We start from the raw sequence: 20503 nt of genomic DNA on the forward strand, positions 1-20503 counted from the left end.
CTGAACCATTCTGTGATTCCGTGTCTGCACCGTGCGGAGAAACAGAGAGAAGCTGTGGCCGCAGAGGAGGGGCTGGTGAGACACAGGCTGCGGGAACATGAGCGCAGCTCCTGGAATGCTCTGGGAACCCCTCTGCTCAGTGTGGTGCTATGAGCGCCGGTGCTTTGTGGAAGGATGAAGGGACAGCAGGACTCAGGGTTCATGCCATCTGGCAATGCCCTGCCATTCACTCGCTTGTGGAAGGAGCAGACGCTGCTGCTGGTGCCTAGAGATACAGCACAGGGTTACCTCATCCTCTGGCTGTACATGCAGGAGGAGGAGCGGAGCGTGGTAGGGATAATGAGAGGATTACTTACAGCCAGCCTCCCACCAGCCCTGCAGTCCCTGTGCTGCTTCCAGAGTTGGGGGAGATCATTTAGAAACAAGGCTGGGAGGTGGGCACTGAGCTGCTTTCTCCTGCGCACAGCCCACTCCTGCAGAGCCTGGGGCTCCGCTTGTCTTCCCTCGAGCATGAATAGGGCTTGAGCCTGCAAGTGGGTCAGTGCCTGCTTAGTCCAGCATAACGCCTGTGATTAAACTCCCTCTGAAACAGCGTTGGGAGGCACCTGCAGTAAGGTCTCCCCTTAAGGAGCCTTCTCTTCTCCAGGCTGACCCAGCCCAGCTCTCTCAACCTGGCTCCAGAGCAGAGCTGCTCCAGGCCTCTGATTGTTCCTGTGTTCCTCCTCTGGACCTTCTCCAACAGGTCCATGTCTTTGCTGTCCTGTGGACCCAGCTCAGTCCCATTGGGCTGTCTCTGGAGCTGGCCTGGGTACCCCTGTGTCCCTGAGCTGCATCTTGGGGTCGGGGGACTCAGGCTGATGCAGTCTCTACGATGTAAATGATAGTGGGTAGCATCCCTACACCAGTGTTATCTCTAGTACAAATCTTATGTTATTCCCCCTCTGAATTTGTGTTTTTCTCCTCTCAGTGCAGGCAAACCAGCTCCTCTCCCAGTCCTCCCATTCCAGTAGCCTCACTGGTGAGGTGAGGGGATTATTAGCCCTTTAGCCCAGCACTAGAGCACATGTGCTGGAGCTGCATCTGCCCCATGGCCCCTAAAGCCCTTCCAGGCTCCCGGAGCCTAGCACCAGCCATCACACCACTGACCTACATACTGCACTGATGCATCTCGATTAGATGGGTTTCCAGCAGCCCAGCCAGGCTGACCAGGCCATTTCTGGGAGCCCCAGAAAATAATCTACTTATTTATTTAAGGCTACTTTGGAGGAAGATACTCCCATGGAAACGCAGCGTAACACCAGCCCCTAGAGACCAGCAGCTTCCTGTGAACACGGGCTGTGAGCTGCACAGGGGGGTGGCTGGATCCTGTGTACAGGGGTTCAGGTGGGGAACTGATGGGTTTTCTCCCTCCAGTCACAGGCTCCCATCTCAGAGCACTGCTGGTGGTGTTTAGTTTGGATGGCTTTTTCCTGCTGATCCTCTTTTCAGGAACCAAACACTGCAGGAGCGCTGCCTTGGTGGCTACTGACACCCCATTTTTGTGTGTGTGCATTAGTGGGCAGTTTAAAACCAATTATGACATGTTCCGCACCAGCACAGGGCACACTGCTGCAGCAGGAACATGAATGACACACATGAAGCAAGCAATTTTGTAATCCTATTTCATAAAGGAGCCAGGGCTGTGCTCGGGAGGCTCCTCACTGCCCTGCCGCCTTTAATCACAGCTCAATCCTTCCATTCCCTGCCTCTCCTGGGCTGTGTTGGGTCCACACTTGCTTTTTATGGTGCAGCCCAACAGGAATTTCTCTACATCTGAAAAATAGGTTAACTATGGATCGTGACAAGGCTCATTCATGGCATCCCAGCCTGGTTTGGATTGGAAGGGATCTTAAAGCTCCTCCAGTTCCAACCCCTGCCACGGGCAGGGACACCTTCCACTGGAGCAGCTTGCTCCAAGCCCCTGTGTCCAACCTGGCCTTGAACACTGCCAGGGATGGGGCAGCCACAGCTTCTCTGGGTACCCTGTGCCGGCGCCTCAGCACCCTCAGAGGGGAAAGCTTCTTTATGTCTCATCATAATCTCCCTGTTTCAGTCTGAACCCATCACCCCTTGTCCTGTCACTACAGTCCCCGAGGAAGATTCAACAACTCTTGGGTTTTCACCAGTTTAAAAGCCCAACTGAGCCCACATGGGGTGAGCCTGGCCCCGGCCACAGCCCACAGGGTTTTGTGATGTGGCTTCTGCTGAGTTCCTCCAGCAGAGAAAAAGAAAGTGCTCTGCACCTCAGCTCGCCCTGCACTGCTGGGACTTTGACTGCTCTTCCCAGCCCTGCGCTGGGCTCCTGATAGATAACTGCGGTTCTATTTACCTTTATCCTGCTGACAATGGATTTATGGCAGAGATTAAAAGCCAACGAGATAAGTCTGTTGCCTCCCCAGATACCTGTTGAATGCTTTATTATTTTAATAAGGAATGACTGTTACCATGGGAAGGAAACTTCCCTCATGAACACAGTGAGGATGGGGTTATCTGGGGGTTATCTCAAATGTCTCACACTTTAATTCCCATTATTTGCACTGGTTCACAAGCTGCTGCGAGGGCTGGAGCAGCTCTGCTCTGGAGCCAGGCTGAGAGAGCTGGGCTGAGTCAGCCTGGAGAAGAGAAGGCTCCTGAAGGGGAGACCTGAGAGCAGCTCCAGTGCCTAAAGGGGCTGCAGGAAACCTGGAGAGGGGCTTGGGACAAGGGCCCTTAGGGACAGGCCAAGGGGAATGGCTTTAACCTGCCAGAGGGGAGACTGAGATGAGCTCTTAGGCAGAAGCTCTTCCCTGTGAGGGTGCTGAGGCGCTGGTGCAGGGTGCCCAGAGAAGCTGTGGCTGCCCCATCCCCGGCAGGCTCACCTGGGTGAATGCAGTTACAGATGCCTACCTGTAAAGCTCGAGTTCCAGGCCCCCTTTGCACAGCTGCCCCAGGCCCTTGGAGTTCCGTTTCCATGGGTCTGGCTGGAGTCCATCTTCATGGCAGAACACCCGTGTCAGAAGAGCAAAGCTGCCCTCAGCAGTGCTGGAGGCCTGGCCATGTGTGCTGCAGCTCTAGCTGGAGGAAGGAAGGCAGCTCAGGAGGAGCGTGGCTGCAGGGGCAGCGGGCAGCGGGACTCCCCCTTTCCCCAAGGCTTAGCAGACCTCTCCTGAGCATCGTCTGAGGGAGCAGCTTCCCCACGCTGCCCCTCTGCTCTGCTCTGAGGAGATGCAGACTAGATGTGAGGAAGGCATTTGTTACCACAAGGGTGGTGAAACCCTGGCACAGGTTGCCCAGAGAGGTGGTGGATGCCCCATCCCCGGGGACATTCAAGGCCAGGCTGGATGTGGTTCTGGGAACCTGCTCTAGCTGAGGATGTCCCTGCTCACTGCAGGGGTAGGACTGGATGAGCTCTGAATGCCACTTCCAGCCCAAGCTGTTTTCTGACTGACTCCTGGGAGGGGACACAGAGCACACACAGCCAGAGCCATCAGAGAACCAGCATTTATGAGGGTGACCAGGCAGCCCGTTGCTCACAAGCCACTACACAGAGGTGCCAAGCAGGGCCATGGCACAGCAGAGAGACGCTGCTCCATTGCAGCAGCAGCACGAGGATGAGGCAGGACACGGAGCAGCACTGGCAGCAGAGGGTTCACCAGGGAGCTGGTGTATCCTATAGAGACCCCCAGCCTGCCCAGGGACTGGCCAGCAAGAAGCAATGGGACCAGCTTACCCGTGGTGCCTGGCTCCTCGCAGGATGCAGTGACAGGGAGCATGGTGTCCCTGCTGCAGGACCTGGCAATCAGCAATCTCCTGCTCGATGGGTTGTTTCCTCCTTCCAAATTGTGCTGGCTGAACCCCAACTCTTCCACTTGAGTCTGCCCATAGGCAAGGAGCCTGGGGTGGCCACAGAGCGTCACCCCATAGGCCATCCCACGACACCATGGCAGCCAGGGTGGGGCAACAACAAAAAGCACCCACAGAGCCCGTCCCAACTCACAGAGAGCATGGAGGGGGCATTACAGGGAGCTGAGCCCCCCACAGCAGGGCAGGGCAGGCTGTGCTATTGGGGTGCAGGGGAAAGAGGGAGCCCAACCCAGGGCACTGCTGGGGACCTCTGGGGACAAGACAACAAACCCAGGGTCCTGAGCACCTACACCCAGGGCTGGGGCAGGAGCCTGGCCCTGGCATCACCCTCCAGCTGGGCATGGCTGATGCCAGCTGGGAAGGTGAAGTTGGGATTCTGCTGGAGGGTCCCTGCCCAGCCAGTCACTCCAGCCATGTTCCTTCTCCATCCCATGTCCCCATATGCTCCTCAGCCTCCTCAGCTCTAGACATTCAGGAATGTGGCCCTGGGGATGGGGACAGTGGGAATGCCAACAGGGAAGCATGTTTGTCCCGTCTCCCTCCCCAGGCGGCACAGCATCAGGTAGAGGGGTCTGCAGGGCTGCAGCCAGGATGAGACCCAGGATGGGCAGTAGTGGGGTGCCTGTCCCAATCCCCAGGGGTCCTCAGCATCCCTGGCTGTGTGGATGGGCTGGCAACAAGGAGATCTGTTGCACAGTGCCTGGGTTTGCTCAGGGAAAGGTGGTGAGGATGCAGCTCCTTGTGAGTAGGGCAGGCACTGGGCGCTGGGGATGGGCAGGGAGGGAGCCAGCCACACACACACACACTCTGAGGGGAACAGGAAGGGTGAGCATCCTCATCACATGGAGCCACGTGCCCAGGGCAGACCTGGCAGCTCCACTATCGAAGGGACCAGGAGGAGGAGGGGGGGTCTCTGGCCCTGCCATGGGGAGGGGCTCAGGTGCTCCCGCAGCCCGGTGCCCCCGTGCCCCGGGGGGGTCATCTCTTGCCGTCGGCGGTGTCGGTGTCGGGCAGGCTGGCGGGCTGGGCGCTGGGCTGCACGGGCTGGACCCTCTCCTCCAGGCTGCCGCTGGGGAACACCACGTAGCGGGCGCTGAGGCGCTGCTCCCGCGGCTCCCGCAGGTTCTCCTTGCTGTGCCAGATGCCGTAACCGAAGTACACGAGCAGCCCTGCGGGGGGACAGCGGCTCCAGAGCCCGCCGGGACGCGGCCGGCGGCCCCGCGAGTGGCACAAGCCGCGGCCCCGGCGGGGGCTGCAAAGATGCTTGAGGGAGAGAAAGGATCCTGCGGATCCTGGGCACCCGCGTCTCCAGGGAGGGGGAGTCCCAGGGAGCTGCCGCGGGAGCAGGGGGTGGTTCTGGCCCAAAGCTTGAGGGAGGATCCAAGCCTCACAGGGACAAGCAAAACACTCCGTAAACATGAGAGTCAGGGAGATGCTGGGAGATCTCAGCTCGTGTCTCCCAGGGGTAACTGGAGACAGAAAGGGACGCAGAGTGCTTTATAAACCCATCCCCCAGGGGGAAGAGCTGCCAAAGCCACCAGATGGCTTGTTCACCACCGGGACCAGCCCGGTCCCGCTCCCTGGCTCGCGCTGCGCAGGAGCACTCACCGAGGAGCAGCCAGATGGCAAAGCGGAGCCACGTCATGTAGCTGAGCTTCAGCATCAAATAGATGTTGAGGAGGATGCTCAGCGCTGGAGACAGGGGCACGAGGGGGATCTGCGGGAGGAAAGGAGCTGAGGGTGAGTGAGACCTGCAGGACTATGTTCCCCCTCCTGAAAACCACAGACACAAAAGCTGGCACTGGTGAACATGGGGGACAAATGATTGTCACACTGGGCTTCCTGAAAGGAACAGCGGCAGTGGGGGAGCCAGGTGCTGGGGGCCAGGCTGGTGGAGCGGGCATGGCTCTGGATGGAACAACCTCCTAGTGCAACCCAGAGCCAGCGTGGTACTTGCTGGAGCAGCCAGGCCAAGGCATGGCAGGGAGGTGGAGTTACCACTGGTGTCACCACCCACACGGCTGCACCCGGGCGGAAACTGGAGGGGGGCATAAGGGGCACAAAAGTGGTTTGGCAGCTGGAGAAAAGAGCCTCAGTGCTTTCACCAGACCAGTGTGACCAGGACCTCCTGCGGGTCCATCGGAGCTGCTCCCACCCTACTGACCCCAGCAGAGGGATTGTTCCTGCCGGGTCCCCAGCGTACCTGGAAGGTCTGTGTGCCGTGCTGCTGCTCGTGCGCCCAGATGAGCAGGAGGCTGAGCAGGAAGCCCAGGCTGAAGAGGACCAGCAGCAGGGAGTAGCTCCAGGTGGGCAGGTGGAGGTGGGTGCTGCCAAACACCAGGATGGAGCATAGGCAGATGGCTGACACCATCAAGGTCACCACAGCCACCGTGACCACCTCCCCTGGGTAGAAGTCGCTAAGGAACTCCAGGTAGGGCTCAAAAGTTGCTTTCAGCTGCCCTGGCTCCCGGTGCTCTTTGCTCTTGTCCCTGTCCACCAGCTGGAGCTTGTCGGAGAAGGACTCGTACTCCTTCAGCTCACCGGCAGATGGGCCCTCGTGGGGCTCGGGGCTGGGCCGGCCACCAGCCGCTGGCGCACGGACATCCCCCTTCTGCTGCTGGAAGCGCAGGACAATGATGCTGGCAGCCACAAAGGTGTAGGCCAGCAGCGTACCGATGGACAGGAACTGCACCAGGGCCTCCAGGTCAAAGACAAGGGCCAGCAGTGCCATGAGCAACCCGAAGACCACGATGCCAACAACGGGCACCTGTGTGCGGGGATGCACGCGGGAGAAGACGCGGAAGAAGAGCCCATCCTCGGCCATGGCGTAGACAATGCGTGGCAGGGAGAAGAGGTTGCTCAACAGGACCGTGTTCATTGCTGAGGGGTGGGCAGGAGAAGGAGGACCATGTCAGACCCACACCACCCTGGATCCCAGCCCCCGTAACGAGCAGCACTCCCACCACTGCCAGTACTCACCACAGATGGAGCCAGCAGCCACCAGGAACCCTGCCCAGGCATAACCCCTCCTGTAGAACGCATCTGCCAGGGCAGAGTCCGGGTCCAGCGTGTGCCAGGGCACCATCAGCGTCAGCACCACCGACACCAGGATGTAGGCACCGGTGGCCAGCCCCAAGGAGAAAGCAATGGCCCTGGGGACAGCTCTCTGAGGGTTCCTGGCCTCTTCGCTGGAGGCCGCAATGACATCGAAGCCCACGAAGGCGTAGAAGCAGGTGGCTGTGCCGGCCATGATGCCCGACAGCCCGTATGGGGCAAAGCCACCCTCCTGGGCACTCCAGTTCTTGGGCTGCGCGAGGATGAAGCCCATAATGAGGATGAAGAGGATGACACCCATGCTGATGGCCGAGAACACATGGTTGAGCCAGGAGGACACTTTGGCCCCGAAGGAGATGAAGGTGGTGGCAACCAGCAGGATTGCAGCTGCCAGAAAGTCAGGGTAGTGAGCGAGGAATGGCACGTGCCAGGTGCCCACATGGGTCTCGGTGAAGTTCTTTATCTTGTGGTTGAAGATGGAGTCGAGGTAACCGCTCCAGGCCCTGGCCACTGCGGCTCCCCCGATCATGTACTCCAGCAGCACGTTCCAGCCGATGAGGAAGGCCCAGATCTCCCCCACGGACACGTAGGTGAACATGTAGGCAGAGCCTGTCTTGGGAACACGGGCTCCAAACTCAGCATAGCACAGAGCAGCCAGGAGTGAGGCAAAGCCCGCAATGATGAAGGAGACGATGACGGCAGGGCCAGCCATCTCCTTGGCCACGGTGCCTGTGAGGACGTACAGCCCGGAGCCCACCATGCCCCCAATGCCCAGCAGCGTCAGGTCAATGGTGGAAAGGCATCTGTTGAAGGATGTCTCCATCATGTCATCCTCCAGGGTCTTCACCCGGTTGAGTTTCTGGCAGAAGCGGGTCAGGTCGGTGGAGCGGGGCAGCCATCGCGCCATCCTGGAGGCAGTGGCGGGCCCTCGGCCAGACCCTGCCTGGAGACCTGGCAGAGGAGCAGGACGGTGTCAGCATCCCCCCTGCAAGGATGCACTGGGTGGTGGGGACAGGGTGGAAAAGGCACCAGGGCACATTCAGTGTCCCTCGCTCCTCAGCCAGCACTGGGCTCTGCACTGGAGCGTGTCCTTCCCCTGGGTGGTGGCTCAGGACACACAACCACCAGTGGGGACCCATGCTTGTGTGCCAGGAGGGAAGGAACGCACAGCATCTCCAAGGCAGCATCTCCGAGGCGTTTCTTTTTAACCAGAGCTGCATTAAACCCAAACCAGACTGCTCTGGCCCTGCTGAACATTTCTTTGCTGCTTCCCCCCCCCCACCTTATTCAACCTCTCCCTGACCTGGTGTGCCAAGAGCCCAGGGAGGGTTGGATATCCTCAGTGACATTGCTTAGTGGTGGACATGGCAGTCTTGGGATAAGGCTTGGACTTGATGATCTTAAAGGTCTTTTCCAACCTGGTTGATTCTATGATTCTGTCTCCACTGCTTGCCCAGGGATAGCCCAAGAGTGGCTTGGCATGCAGCAGGAAGTCCAGAGCAGCTCCAAGCGAGGACGTGGAATATCCTGGCCAGACCAGGAAACGCATCAGGCTCCTGGAGAGCAGGAGGAGGCATCTGGCATCTCCAGGTGCTGCTTTACAGCTGCTCCATGGGGCAGGATGCTCTCCCCTCCTCCCTGTGCTGGGATACGTGTATCCCAGAGCCCCAAGCCCCAGGTCCTGCTGAGAGGGCTCTCGGCGCAGCCCTGCTCCCTGGCTCCATTGGTCCCAGAGGCCAAAAGGTCCTGGAAAAGTCGCCGTGAGCTGCCGGCATGACACCGGCCCATGGGGACAAGGGGCCTCTTGGCACCAAACGCGCTGGAGGCACCCCCAGCCCCTCTCCGAACACCCGTGCACGGGGTGCGAGGGGTCAGTGTCGGGGTACCCGACCCCGACGCACCCAACAGGGGACACGGAGCTCGACGGGGCGGTCACGGCCCCCCCGGGCCGAGGGTTGGGATTCCTGCCCCGGTGCCCCCGCCGCGCTCCCCATCGCCCCGCGCCGTGCCCCGCTCCCGGCCCCGCCGCCCCCAGGCTCCCGCTCCCCGGCCCCGCTCCCCACCTGCTCCGCGCCGCCGCCGCCGCCGCCGCCCGGCTCCGCCTCCCCGGCCAAGCGGAAGGGCGGGACCCGCGCGGCTGCCGCGGGAGTCCCTCGGGGCGGGGGGAGCCGGCGGTGCCCCCGCCGGGAGCAGCGCGGGGCCGGGAACGGGAGAGCCCCGGGCATGAGCCCCATTGGGCAGCGGCGGGGCCCGCACCCCGGCACCGGGGGGTGCAGAGGGGACAGCGGGGATGCAGGTGGGAGCCCAGCCGCGGATGAAGGGCTGAGCCCCGGCTCTGCGGCCATCCCAGCGGGGAACCGGCCGCTCCCTGCTGCGCTCTGCAGCTGGGGCCTGGAGAACAGGGACCTCCTCCGTGCTCAGGTTCTCGCCGTGGAGAAGCAGCAGAGGCTGAGCTCTGGAATCACAGAATCCACCAGGCTGGAAGAGCCCTTTAAGCTCATCAAATCCACCCATTCCCAGCACTGCCAAGGCCACCCCTAACCCATGGCACTGAAGCCTCTTCTCCACGGGGTGTGAACACTTGCAAGGACCATGACTGCAGCCCTGCCCTGGGCAGCCTGTTCCAATGCCTGAGCACCCTCTGGGGCAGGAATTGTTCCTCAGCTCCATCTAAACCTGCCCTGGTGCAGCTTGAGGCTGTTTCTTCTTGTCCTGTCACTTGGCTACTGAGCACTAAAGCTGATGCTTCACCCCAGATGTCCCTCTTGAGTGGTAAGCCAACTCAGAGCCCACCGTGCAGCTCTCAGGGCTCTCACCTGCACAAATACATCCTCATCCATGCTGGACCATCTTATGCAGAGGGGACCTCACTATCCCCCTCATCAGCCCAAAGTACACGAAAAGGAAGCAGGAACCAGGACTTGTCCCTTTCTACCACCCATTATTCCCCCTCCTCCCGCTGATGGGTGACTGGGGGGCTGGCACAGAGATGTAGCTCTCTTGTCAGTCACCTCAAACCACACCATGGAGCTCCATTAGCTCATGCATTCCCTCTCTATGTGGCTTCTGGCACACATGGAGACTCAGGCAGGAGCTGCCACCAAAGGGGTCCCCAGCCTGGGGCAAGAGCCTGGGGGTTCCACAGGTACTTGAACTATGGAGCCGACAGCCCAAAGCCAGTGCTCCTTTGCAGCATTTCCAGCTCCTTCGGGTCAGTCACCAGGTCCATCCCCAGCCCAGCCATCACCAGCACCACCACAACTGAGGGGGCTGAGCTCTGCTGAAATCATGCTTACCCAGTGCCCCTGCTCTACCCTGGTGCTTTATTCCCTTTCCCAGCAATCAACCTGCCTGCACCGCTGCTCCCATCTCACACACAAAACCTTTCCGAAACCCACCCCGAGCACAGGCATGAGAAACGCCCGCTTGAATGGGCTGCCTGGCAGAGCATCTGCAGCCAGATGGCGGGAGCTGGAGGCGGGAGAGCTGCCGTTGTCATGGCAGTGCTGGAGCAGCCTCCTGGGATCCCGGCAGCAAGGGGGATGGCAGCTGCCGGCTCTGCAGGGGAGCTCTGGGTCCAGGTGGGCTCTGCTCCTCATGGCACAACCCTGACCTCCTGCACGAGCTGCCCCTGAGCTGCTCCAGCCCCACCATGGGCTTTGCTGCTGCTTAAAGGAGGCGCTGCTCCAACCCTGGCATCAGGCAGGCTCCCTTCCTGCAATAGGAGCCATTGTTCATCCCCGACTTCCTCATCCTCATCCCTTGGCAAGCAATTTCCTTGACAACAGCTCTGGCCACGCAGAGACGAACAGATTCAGCACCAGGGACTGCTCCTGCCCGTGCGTGTCCTCACGGGCCCTATGGTGTCTCCAGAGGGGAATGTTGTCCACTCTGCTCCTTGACAGTTTAACAGTAGAGTGCAGGGGGTGCAGACCCCTCCCAGCAGAGGGTCCAGAGGCAACACAGCTCAAAATGGTTCATGGGGATCCTGTGACAGTGCAGGGCCCACATCAGCCCACTTTCCAGCCTGAAGCACCTGCTGTAGTGGAAGGTGTCCCTGCCCATAGCAGGGGGTTGGAACTCGATGAGGTCCCTTAAACTCAAACCAGTCTGGGATTCTATGATGACTCTGTACAAGCCTTGCTCTAGGAATGCCGGAAAACCCTGAAATGGTGACCCAGGCACAATCACAGCTCTTCAACACACAATGGCTTTGCATCTTCAAGCAACCCCCAACAGCTTCTCTGACCTGAACTTCACCCGTGAACACCAAAAGTGCTCACAGCCTCCTCCTGCACCAACCCATCCCTATGGGCAGCCCATACTGCCCGGCTCCACCACAGTCCCTCCACACTTGAAGTGCTCCTTTACCCAGCTTCTAGCCAGTGTCCCCACTCTCCCATGCACTGCATCCCTGGGTCATCAGTCCTGACAGGTCTCAGAGACACTCAAAGTTCCCCCCGATTTAATCCAGTGCCCCACACTCACCATGCAGGGCTGGGGCAGAGGTACTCACAGCCACGGACATTTGGAAAACTGCAGCCCCCAAGACAGAACAGAATGATTTTATTTCTCTGCATTTGGAAACTGGTTTAAGGAAAAGGGAAAGCCCTCAGGATGTCTCTGCTGCCCGAATTGAGTGGGACACTGCAAACACAGCCCAGTAATGCTGGGCAGAATCCCAAAATCTCCCATGATGCTGATACCTGCTCAGTGTCTTTGGAAGAACCTGTTCAAGGGGCTGTTTGTGCCTCAGCACACACACAACCATCTTCTTGTAGAGAAACTTGGACATTTTTCCCAGCTGCCAACCATCCATGGATGGCGAGTCCGCCTCCAACTCCTCACCTCTCCCATTCCTTACCAGAGACATCAAAATGTCTCCTCAAATCCAGAGGATTTCCTGACACAGTAAAAAGCAAACACATGAACAGTCTATTCATTAGAGGGAAATAAGAAAAAACTCCAGGAAGAAACCAGCAGATTTGCTCGTTCAGGAAAAAGCCTTCTCGGACTCAGATTCCTTCTGCTGTAGCTTCCGAATCAGCTCCAGTAAATTCATCTGTAAAGTCAGCTCCTGCAAAGGAAAGAGATGATTTTGCAAGAACAAGATGATCCCATTCCCTGCTGCAGGAAGCAGAAAGGACGGGTTTGAACCACCCACTCAAGAGCTGCTCATCATCAGGGAGCAAAAGAGAAACCATGGAAATACCAACCAAAGCCTTTCTCTGGTTCAAGTGCTTCTGTAAGATACAGGGCAGTAATTTCTTAAGAGATCTGCTGCAAAGTACAGCTCTTGGGAGTCCCAGGGCCTTAGGATACACTGAGGATTCAGAAAGGTTCTTCTTGACCATGACAAATGCAGCGGGAACCAGCCAGTTCTGCAGGTTTCCCTTTCTGGAGCAGCAGCACCCGCTTGCACGCCCACACCCCATGCCATCCTTCAACAGCACTTTCCACACTCTGCTCCTTTTCCAGCATAGATGGGCAGGAAGCAGGAGGGTTCACTTTGCGCCCTAACTGGAGTCTGTGTGCAGCACACTGCTGTACTGGCACATCAAACTCCTTCTAGGTATGTCATTCCCTTTCAAAAACTCCCCTCTTCCATGAGTGAAGACCACTGTTTCCTACAGTCAACACAGTGTATGGTTTCCTTACCACCTGCTCGTACTTTGGTTACATTTAGCTCACAAGCCACTTACACTACCCAGTGGAGCAGCAAATCCCATGAACACTGCTCCGTGACTCAGGCTTGCAGACATTCCCTTATTGAAATAAAAGAAGTCTATTTTGGTAAAAACCTATCGCCTGCATAAGCAGGTATTTTATACAACAGATATAGAGGAAACACCCCAGCATGTGGAGAACAGATTCCAGGAGGCATTTCTTAGCCAAAGATGGTGTTCACAGCTACAAGCCAAGGTCTGCATCTGCTTTGCCAACTACTGTAAAGGAAAACTTAAACCCCAGCAAACAGGAACCCTGTGAAGAGTTATCACTTCTAAAAGGCAGGGGCAGGAGGGGAGAGAAAGAGCTGCTTTCATTGTACCAGTGAGGAACAGCAGCACAGGAAAAACAAGAGGCTTGTTCATGGCTGCACGGCAGAGACTCGTGGGGTTTAGAGGGTGCCTGTTTAACTAACTTGGTTTAAGCCACTTTTTCTCACTAGTGGGTCTTTATGGAAGTGAAACTGAATCAGTTACACCTCCCTCCCTGTTAAGAACAGCCTGCTTCTGCATTCCCTGCAAACTCCTGTGGCATTCCAAGGAGACTTTGGGAGTTTTATTTCCACTGCTCATGAGTTTCGGGAGCAGATGCACTGGGGAAACCACAACCAGTGTTCTAATCACAGCCTGAGATCATCATCTCCAGGAAGTCACATGCAAGGATTGACAAGAGGCTCATAAAGACTTTGCCAAGGCAGTCTGCACAGTGAGCAAGGTACAGCAATGACAAACCTGTGCAGCTTCTTATTCAGGTATCATTCAGCCCCATGCAGGAGCCACAGGATTGCAGCACAGCCTTCCTAACCCATACACTGGGAAAAACACAGCAGAGAGCTCGGATGTTGCCATGCCTCGTGGTTTTCTGCTCCTCTGTTACAAACCCAGTACTAGGTCCACAAAGGGCACACTGCTCATCAGCCAATGGGGCAAAGGATGGGTCATTCTCTCTGATCCAGTGATTCAGAATTCATTAAGAGCAAGATCTTGTTAAACAAATGAAGATGCTGATACAAGTGTGCTGTCAGACCTTACACTCCCTGCCCAAACACCAACCTGTGGGTTAGTGGTGATGTAGAAGCCAGACACACCAGCCTTCTCCAGAGTGCTCTGTTGGTCTATCACTTTTTGATCCAGTTCCAGGACTATCTTCTCATCCATCATCCGTTGCTCCTCTCGAATTCGTTGCTCCACAGCCTGACAAAGATGACAATCAATGGAAAACTGTGGAATATCTGCCTGCCTCCTACCTTCTGTCACCTCCAAGTCTGTTACTGGAAATGAGGAGCAACTCAACCCTGAAGCATTCCTGCCCCAAGGACAGCAGAAGGCAGCAATTACGGCCCCGGGTCTTGCCTCCTCCAGTTGCCATGTCTCAGCAAAACTACCACTCCAGAAAATGCAGGGAAACCTCTGGGACCATCCTCTCTGTGTTTGGAGGCCAGAAAAGACCATGAGCAACAGATCAGTGTCTGAATAGCTTTTCCTGAGGAGCCAAGGTCTGAGCTATGGCTGAGGACGGGCTCTGGAGAAGTCCAAGGAAAGACCTGGAGGAGGAGCAGAAGCCACTGAAGCCCATCAAGGTGCCAGCTCAGACACTTCCCTGAGCCTCTGTGTTCCCTGGACAGCAACACACAGAGCTGGGGCTGTAAATCACACCCAGATCCCGTTTACTCACAGATGGAGCTGAACTCCTCAAAAACCCAACTTCAGAACTGGAATCCACTTTCTGTGGTATTGACAAGAGCAAGCTGAACCCTGGCTTAGGCCTCTGGTGTGCTGGGGCCCTACTTGTGGCAGGCTGAGAACATTACCCTGGACTTCAGGAGTGGCAGCATGCTCCGGGAGTGCTCCCACGCCGCAGAACGGAGCACTGCCACTCAGCTATGGAGGAAACCTCAACCAGAAAAACATGATGGAGAGGTAAGAAGAAAGAAGAGGATTGCAGGGGATAAGAGCCCAGCTCACATCAAAAGCCATGTGTGTGTGGAGGCAATACAACCTTACCGGGCTGCACTGAGTAACAGAACCCACATGCAAGCCACAGGGAAAGTTAGGAAGTGTCAAATCCCATCTACAGAAAAGACACGGATCTGCTGAAGAGGGTCCAGAGGAGTCACACAGAAATGGTCAGAGGGCTGGAGCACCTCTGCTATGAGGAAAGGCTGAGAGAGCTGAGCTTGTGCAGCCTGGAGAAGACTCCAGGGAGTCTTATTGCAGCCTTTCAGTTACTAGAAGGGATATAAGATGGGAATACTTTTTAGCAGGGCTGGCTGGAGCAGGACAAAGGGTGATGGATTGTGAGGACAAGGGGGGATTCAGGATGTGAGGAAGACATTTGTTTCCATGAGGGTGGTGAGACAGGGGTTGGAACTGGATGAGCTTTACGGTCTCTTCCAACACAAACCATTCCATGGCTCTATGTCAGCAAGCCCAGGCCGGACCTCACCTCCATCTCCCGCTGCTGGGCAGCGCGGAGCAGCGGCAGGTTGTGGGGCCTGCAGCACTGCTGCGCCTCCTTGTGCCGGTGGAAGAGCTCCTGCTTCATCCCTGCAGCAAGACAGGCAGCGGGTCAGGGCATGGCACCGTCAACCCCCCCCCGCCATCCCTCCATGTGCCCCACAACCTGCCACAACCCAGCACCACTCCCGCCTCCCGCATGCCCCGGACTCATGTCCCCCCCCCCCCCCGCAGGTACCCATCGACCCCTCCCAGTGCCCCCCCCATGTCCTCCCAAAGCGCGCGGGCGCACCCCCCATGCCCTGCACCCCCCGGTGCCCTTCCCACGTTCCCTCTCCCCACAATCCCCCCGGTCTCCCCCCCGTCCCCCTCTGCCTCCCCCAGCCCCCCCCCCGCGTTACCCCACGCCCGGTTCCCCCTGCGCCGCCTTCTCCCCCCCGCTGCTCTTCAGTGCCCGCCCCGGTTGCCCCTCGCGGTTCCCCGCGGAGCCCCCCGCCGGTTCCCTCTCCCCGTTCCTCCCCGGCCCGCCCCCGCGGACCGCGGTGCTCGCTGTGCAGCTGCAGCCGCTGGCTGTACAGGTTCTTCTCGGTGAGGTGCTGGATCTCCAGCAGCCCCTGGACGATCTCGAACACGGTCCCGTCCAGCAGCGCCAGCGCCAGGTCACTCAGCGTCGTGTAGGAGAGGCGCTGCTGGCAGGGGCTGCGGGCGCGGGTCAGCGCCGGCCGCCGCGCCCCGCCGCTCCCCGCCGCTCCCCTCCCCACCGCTCCCCGCCGCGCCGCTCACCTGGGCAGCGCCTTCACGAGCGCCTGCAGCTCGGACAGCAGCCGGTAGTGCCGCTCCTGCTGCCGGGACCGCGCCCGCGCCTCCGCGGCCTCCAGGCCCCCGGCTCCGCCGCCGAACCGCGACATGGCCCCCCCCGCACCGCGCCTGCGCCGTACCGACACGCCTCCTTCTGCCGGCCACGCCCCCTTCCCCGTGCGCGGTCCTAGTGCCCTCCGCTCGGGCCGCTTTCGGGGACGGCAGTGGCTGCGGCGGGGAGCAGTGGAACCGTGGAATCGGCTGGGTTGGGAAAGAGCTTTCAGCTCATCCATCGGCTCCCCAGCAGCGCCAAGGCCACCACTGCCCCATGGCACTGAGGCCTCGTCTCCACGGGGTGTGAACACTTGCAGGGCCGGTGACTGCAGCCCTGCCCTGGGCAGCCTGTTCCAATGCCTGAGCACCCTCTGGGGCAGGAATTGTTCCTCAGCTCCATCTAAACCTGCCCTGGGGCAGCTTGAGGCCGTTTCCTCTTGTCCCATCCCTTGTTCCTTGGGAGCAGAGCCCAGCCCCTCCTGGCTCCATCCTCCTCTCAGGCAGTTGTAGGGAGCCATCAGGTCCCTCCTGAGCCTTCTCTTCTCCAGACTGAACCCCCCAGGTCCCTCAGCCGTTCCCCATCACCCCTGTGCTCCAGGCCCTGCACCAGCTCCGCTGCCCTTCTCTGGCCCCGCTCCAGCACCTCAATGTCTCTCTTGCAGACCTAGAGCTGAACACAGGATTTGAGGTGTGGCCTCACCAGTGCCCAGTGCAGGGGGACGATGATGACCATCATCATCTTCATGAGCAGAAGCCACAACCTCACACCTGCCCTCAGACCCTATGTGTAGGTGGTGCCCAATGGCTGGGGTGTTTCTGAGCACTGCTGTGGTCAGTGCTCTCCTGGGGGTTCCTCTTCACCCCATCCCTTGTGTATGCATCACTGACATCAGAGGAATTCCACTCTCCAGCCTCATTGCTTCATTCATTCACATCTTGGCTTCATGGTTTCAGTCCAGCCCATGAGCTGGGGACCATTCCCTATGGACACCAAGCCAGGCCATGTTTGTGGGTTCACTGGGGAGCCCTGGGAAGGGTGAGACACCCCCACCCCCCAGCTTCCAGGATCCCTACCAATCCCTTAAACATGCGGAGTTTATTAAGTGCATTTTGACTTCAATCGTGCTGCTGGGGTGGCCACGGTTCCTTTCAGTGAGTGCTCGGTGCAGGTGATGAGATCAGTGCTCAGCACAGGCTGAGTTACAAACTCATTTCAGCAGCGTGCACAAGAGGTTCCTGGCTTGAATTAGCACAATGAGTGATCCGCCAAAATGTACTAAAAACGCTTTGGAAGCAGAAGGTTTAATATGACTTCAAAGCGTGCTGGAGAGGAGTAGAAATGGCTGTGTTGGGAGAACGTGGAGCATCCCCAGGCAAACAGGGCATCCCTAAAACATCCTTGGATATAATTTCCTTTTTTTCCTTTCCCCTGCTTGTGCTGGGGCACTTGATGATCTTAAAGAACTTTTCCAGCCTGGTTGATTCTATGATTCAATGAGTCTATGCCTTTTCCCCTCCCAGTGCCACATCCCCATCACCACAGTATAGAGCAGACCCTGCCTTCATCTTGCCATCTTCACCAACTCTCTGAGGCTCCTGCTCTCTTTCCAAGGCTGTTTCGAAGGTCAGTGGAAGCCTTGCGCTGTCTGGGCATGGGAGGGCTGTCTTGACCCCAGACCCTCAGCAGCATCATCTTGACCTCGACCCTGAGAAGCACAGGACTGGAAAGGAGTGACCATGCATGAAGCTCGGCTGTGGGGTGCCGGGGAGGAGGCTGAGGGGCTCAGCCATGGAGCAGGGAGCATGTTCCAGAGACAGCTCCAAAGGTGCGATCCGGTGCCTTTGTGCCCCTGTTGAAGGTGTTGTGGCTGAGGGGTGCAGGGAGGGTGCTGCTGGGGCCCCTGCTCCACTGCGGACATTCCTCTCCCTTGCTTTGTGCTGCAGGAAGTCTGTGCTTCCTCCCTTCCCAGCGCTGCTCCCGCTCAATCGCTACCAGATGTGGTTCCCATGCGCTTCTCATTACCCTGGCCGGCTTCAGGCGCTGCCTGCTGCAGGCTGGTGGGCTGGAGCCTGCAGAGCATGGGGATATGGGGGACCTGGGGCAGATATGTGAGCTGGTGTGCATGGCAGGAGGCAGCTGGCTCCGGTTTGTATAGGGCACATACTGCCTTTGGTGTTGGGATGGGATGCTGGTGGTGATTGCAGGGTGGACTTGCTGCAGTGGATGGAGCTGGAGTTGGAGCTGAAGGACAGGGCACTCCGATGACACATGCATGAGTGCATGGGGCTCTGAGTTGAGGGAAGAAGCTCAAGGAGCTGAAGTGCAGCCCGGTCACCCACTGGGGACAATCTGAAGCCCCAGGCAGGATGAGGCCTCATGCATGTGCTATGAGGAGTCATCAGGAGAGCAGGATGCTCCTTGCCGCAGCACAGAGGGAGCCAGGGGAAGGGGTTTCAGCACCAGCCCTCCAACTCCATTTGGCACTGGGTGCATGGTCACCCACCACAGTGGCTTTGCCACCCATCCCCACCCTCCTTCCCCCTTTTTTGGGCCACTTGAACCTTGTGTCTGGCCTCAGCCTCGTGCAGCTCATCCCTGGGTGAGCGTGTGGCCAGGGCCGCCGGAGCCTCACAGCCTCAGGCTCACCGGATTGATTCCAATTTAAACAGTGCAGAGTAAAAGTGTTTCCCCCACTCTGGCCTCTGGAGCTGAATATCTGAACGGGAATTTCACCCCTGAGCTGCAGCTAAAATAAGATCTGGATTGAGGTGGTCGCTGGCTCGGTGGTACGAGGTGAAACTTTCACGCTCCCTTCCTGATGGCTGCTCATGGAGCTGGTAGAGCAAAGGCTACAGACATGGAAAAGTGGGGTTTGACCTGCTTGCATAATTAGAAACATGTTACAAACATGGCCGGGCTTTGGCTGTCCAGCTGAGCATCCATGGGGACCCAAGGAAATGCTGCACACACATCCTGACTGCACACCAACCCCTGGGAGGAGACAGGGATGCTCAGCCAGGGTGAACTCATGTTAGTTGTAGCTCAGCAGCCCAGGAGCTCCTGGTGTCTCCACTCCCTGCAGAGGAGACATTCCAGTGCTTCCAGACTGGCCATTCCTGGAGTCCAGTCTCCTAGGGAAGTCAATCAGGGACCATTCCATCCACTTTTGGGGCAAAGAAGAAGGCCATTTCCTCATGTATAACACACCCACTTGAAGACGCCACGTGAAACATCAGTCGAATGTATACTTATATCCCCACAGCCCTGGCTGGTGTGTGGTGCTGGTGGAGCCGATGGAGCTCCCTAAGCACCTCACAGTACCCCCTCCAGCATGAGATACCCCTGGCACTGATGGGAGGCACATTCCCAACACAATGTTGGGAGCCCGCTGTCCTGTCCATGTTTCATTCCCATTGGAGTTCCTCTTCCGAGTTTATTTTTGGTAGGGCCTGAAATAGGATCTGGATTGTTGGCATTGGACTCCCTTTTATCGCTGCTTGCCGGCCAAGTCAAAGCAAACATGCTCTTGTCCAACCCAATGGTTCCTTCTTCAGGTTGGGACAGAATGGGAAGCAGATCAGTGTCGCGGTGCTGGTGAAGATTGGCCATGAGTGCTACTGTGCTCCTCTGCTCCCCTGGATGAGGTGCTGGTGGAGACGAGGGCTGGTAGCTGTGGGACAGGTCCTACTCCATCACAGCATCATCTGCTAGCCTCAGCCACTGCTCCCCCGGTCACATGCAATGCATTTAGTGAAGCCACCACGCTCTCACCAAAGGTGTGACCTGTCTGTCAGGGAAGGTGGCTCCTGCTCCATCCCAGGGGAGCAGAAGCCCTGGATTTGCTCCAAATGATGACCTCCTCCTGTGGTTGGGTTCTGCTGTTTTTCCTTTGAGGCCAGTGATTTCTGCACCTCCAGGAGAGCAGAGCAAAGCAGCTTAGAAAAGCAAATGGAAGTCCTGTGGGACTCAGCTGCAGAGGAAGCTGTTCTGTTTGTCAGCCTCTGCTCATTTGTGGAACCCTCAAGAAAGTTCCTTCAGCAGTGTCTATCTCAGGGTGCTCCCAGTCAGAGATGAGTAAAATGCATCCTGCAGGCCCCAGTAGGATGCTTGGAAAGGAGAATCACGACCACACTATGTGGACAAACCAGCTCTTCATGATACTGAGGAGTGGCAATGCCTCACCCCTTGCGATGGCAACGTCCATCATGGCCTGTGGAAGCACATGAAGAAGCATCTGACCCACCTGAGCTGGAAGGACCCTGCTGGAGGTACCTGGAGGCTATGGTGGACCTCAGGGTGACATCGGCTTGTTGCTGCCCTTCTCCAGAGGAAGGCAAAGCTGGCAGTGGGAGACGCTGGGAAGGTCATGGGCAGCCACCTGAAAGAAGCTGCTGATGCTCCACCCAGTAGGGTCCAGTGTGGGCCTCCCAGTTCAACAGGGATAAGAAATTGGAAGGGCTGGAGGAGGACAAGCAGCATGGACATGGAGCTGGCACACATTGAGGATGCTGGATATGCGGGATGAGGGGCT

At 58.0% G+C, this 20503-nt stretch overlaps 3 protein-coding genes across 4 annotated transcripts in view; all 3 read right to left on the reverse strand.

Annotated features, from left to right (window-relative positions):
* The window catches only part of P2RX6 (purinergic receptor P2X 6), a 58835-nt gene that overhangs the window by 12013 nt on the left and 26319 nt on the right, over window positions 1-20503 (reverse strand). The window lies entirely within an intron of this gene.
* SLC7A4 (solute carrier family 7 member 4) lies at window positions 3506-7907 on the reverse strand. The gene is made up of 4 exons (XM_062628417.1): window positions 6862-7907; window positions 6086-6762; window positions 5491-5599; window positions 3506-5051 (listed from the first exon to the last, which is right to left on the reverse strand). Exons 1-4 carry the CDS (start codon window positions 7841-7843, stop codon window positions 4861-4863), a joined length of 1959 nt encoding a protein of 652 aa, XP_062484401.1. The 5' UTR covers window positions 7844-7907; the 3' UTR covers window positions 3506-4860.
* Window positions 11486-16064, reverse strand: LOC134168591 (protein DGCR6). The gene is made up of 5 exons (XM_062628418.1): window positions 15903-16064; window positions 15658-15818; window positions 15109-15209; window positions 13716-13856; window positions 11486-12013 (listed from the first exon to the last, which is right to left on the reverse strand). The coding sequence occupies exons 1-5, from the start codon at window positions 16025-16027 to the stop codon at window positions 11930-11932; spliced, it is 612 nt and encodes a 203-aa protein (XP_062484402.1). The 5' UTR covers window positions 16028-16064; the 3' UTR covers window positions 11486-11929.

This window comes from Pezoporus occidentalis, unplaced genomic scaffold, assembly GCF_034315485.1.
Source record: "Pezoporus occidentalis ecotype Australia unplaced genomic scaffold, CSIRO_AGI_Poc_V1 ctg316, whole genome shotgun sequence".
NCBI classification, from domain to species: Eukaryota; Metazoa; Chordata; class Aves; order Psittaciformes; family Psittacidae; genus Pezoporus; species Pezoporus occidentalis.

What these genes read in the sequence shown, in the direction of transcription:
- SLC7A4 (XM_062628417.1), bottom strand. Translation starts at nt 7,843, where the DNA reads ATGGCGCGATGGCTGCCCCGCTCCACCGACCTGACCCGCTTCTGCCAG. An exon ending in GGCTGCTGGCTCCATCTGTG is followed by an intron (nt 6,763 to 6,861) that starts GTGAGTACTGGC and finishes CCCACCCCTCAG; the next exon opens with CAATGAACACGGTCCTGTTG. An exon ending in TGCCATCTGGCTGCTCCTCG is followed by an intron (nt 5,052 to 5,490) that starts GTGAGTGCTCCT and finishes GTCCCCCCGCAG; the next exon opens with GGCTGCTCGTGTACTTCGGT.
- LOC134168591 (XM_062628418.1), bottom strand. Translation starts at nt 16,027, where the DNA reads ATGTCGCGGTTCGGCGGCGGAGCCGGGGGCCTGGAGGCCGCGGAGGCG. An exon ending in CCCAGCAGCGGGAGATGGAG is followed by an intron (nt 13,857 to 15,108) that starts GTGAGGTCCGGC and finishes CATCTTTGTCAG; the next exon opens with GCTGTGGAGCAACGAATTCG. An exon ending in ACATCACCACTAACCCACAG is followed by an intron (nt 12,014 to 13,715) that starts GTTGGTGTTTGG and finishes TTTCCTTTGCAG; the next exon opens with GAGCTGACTTTACAGATGAA.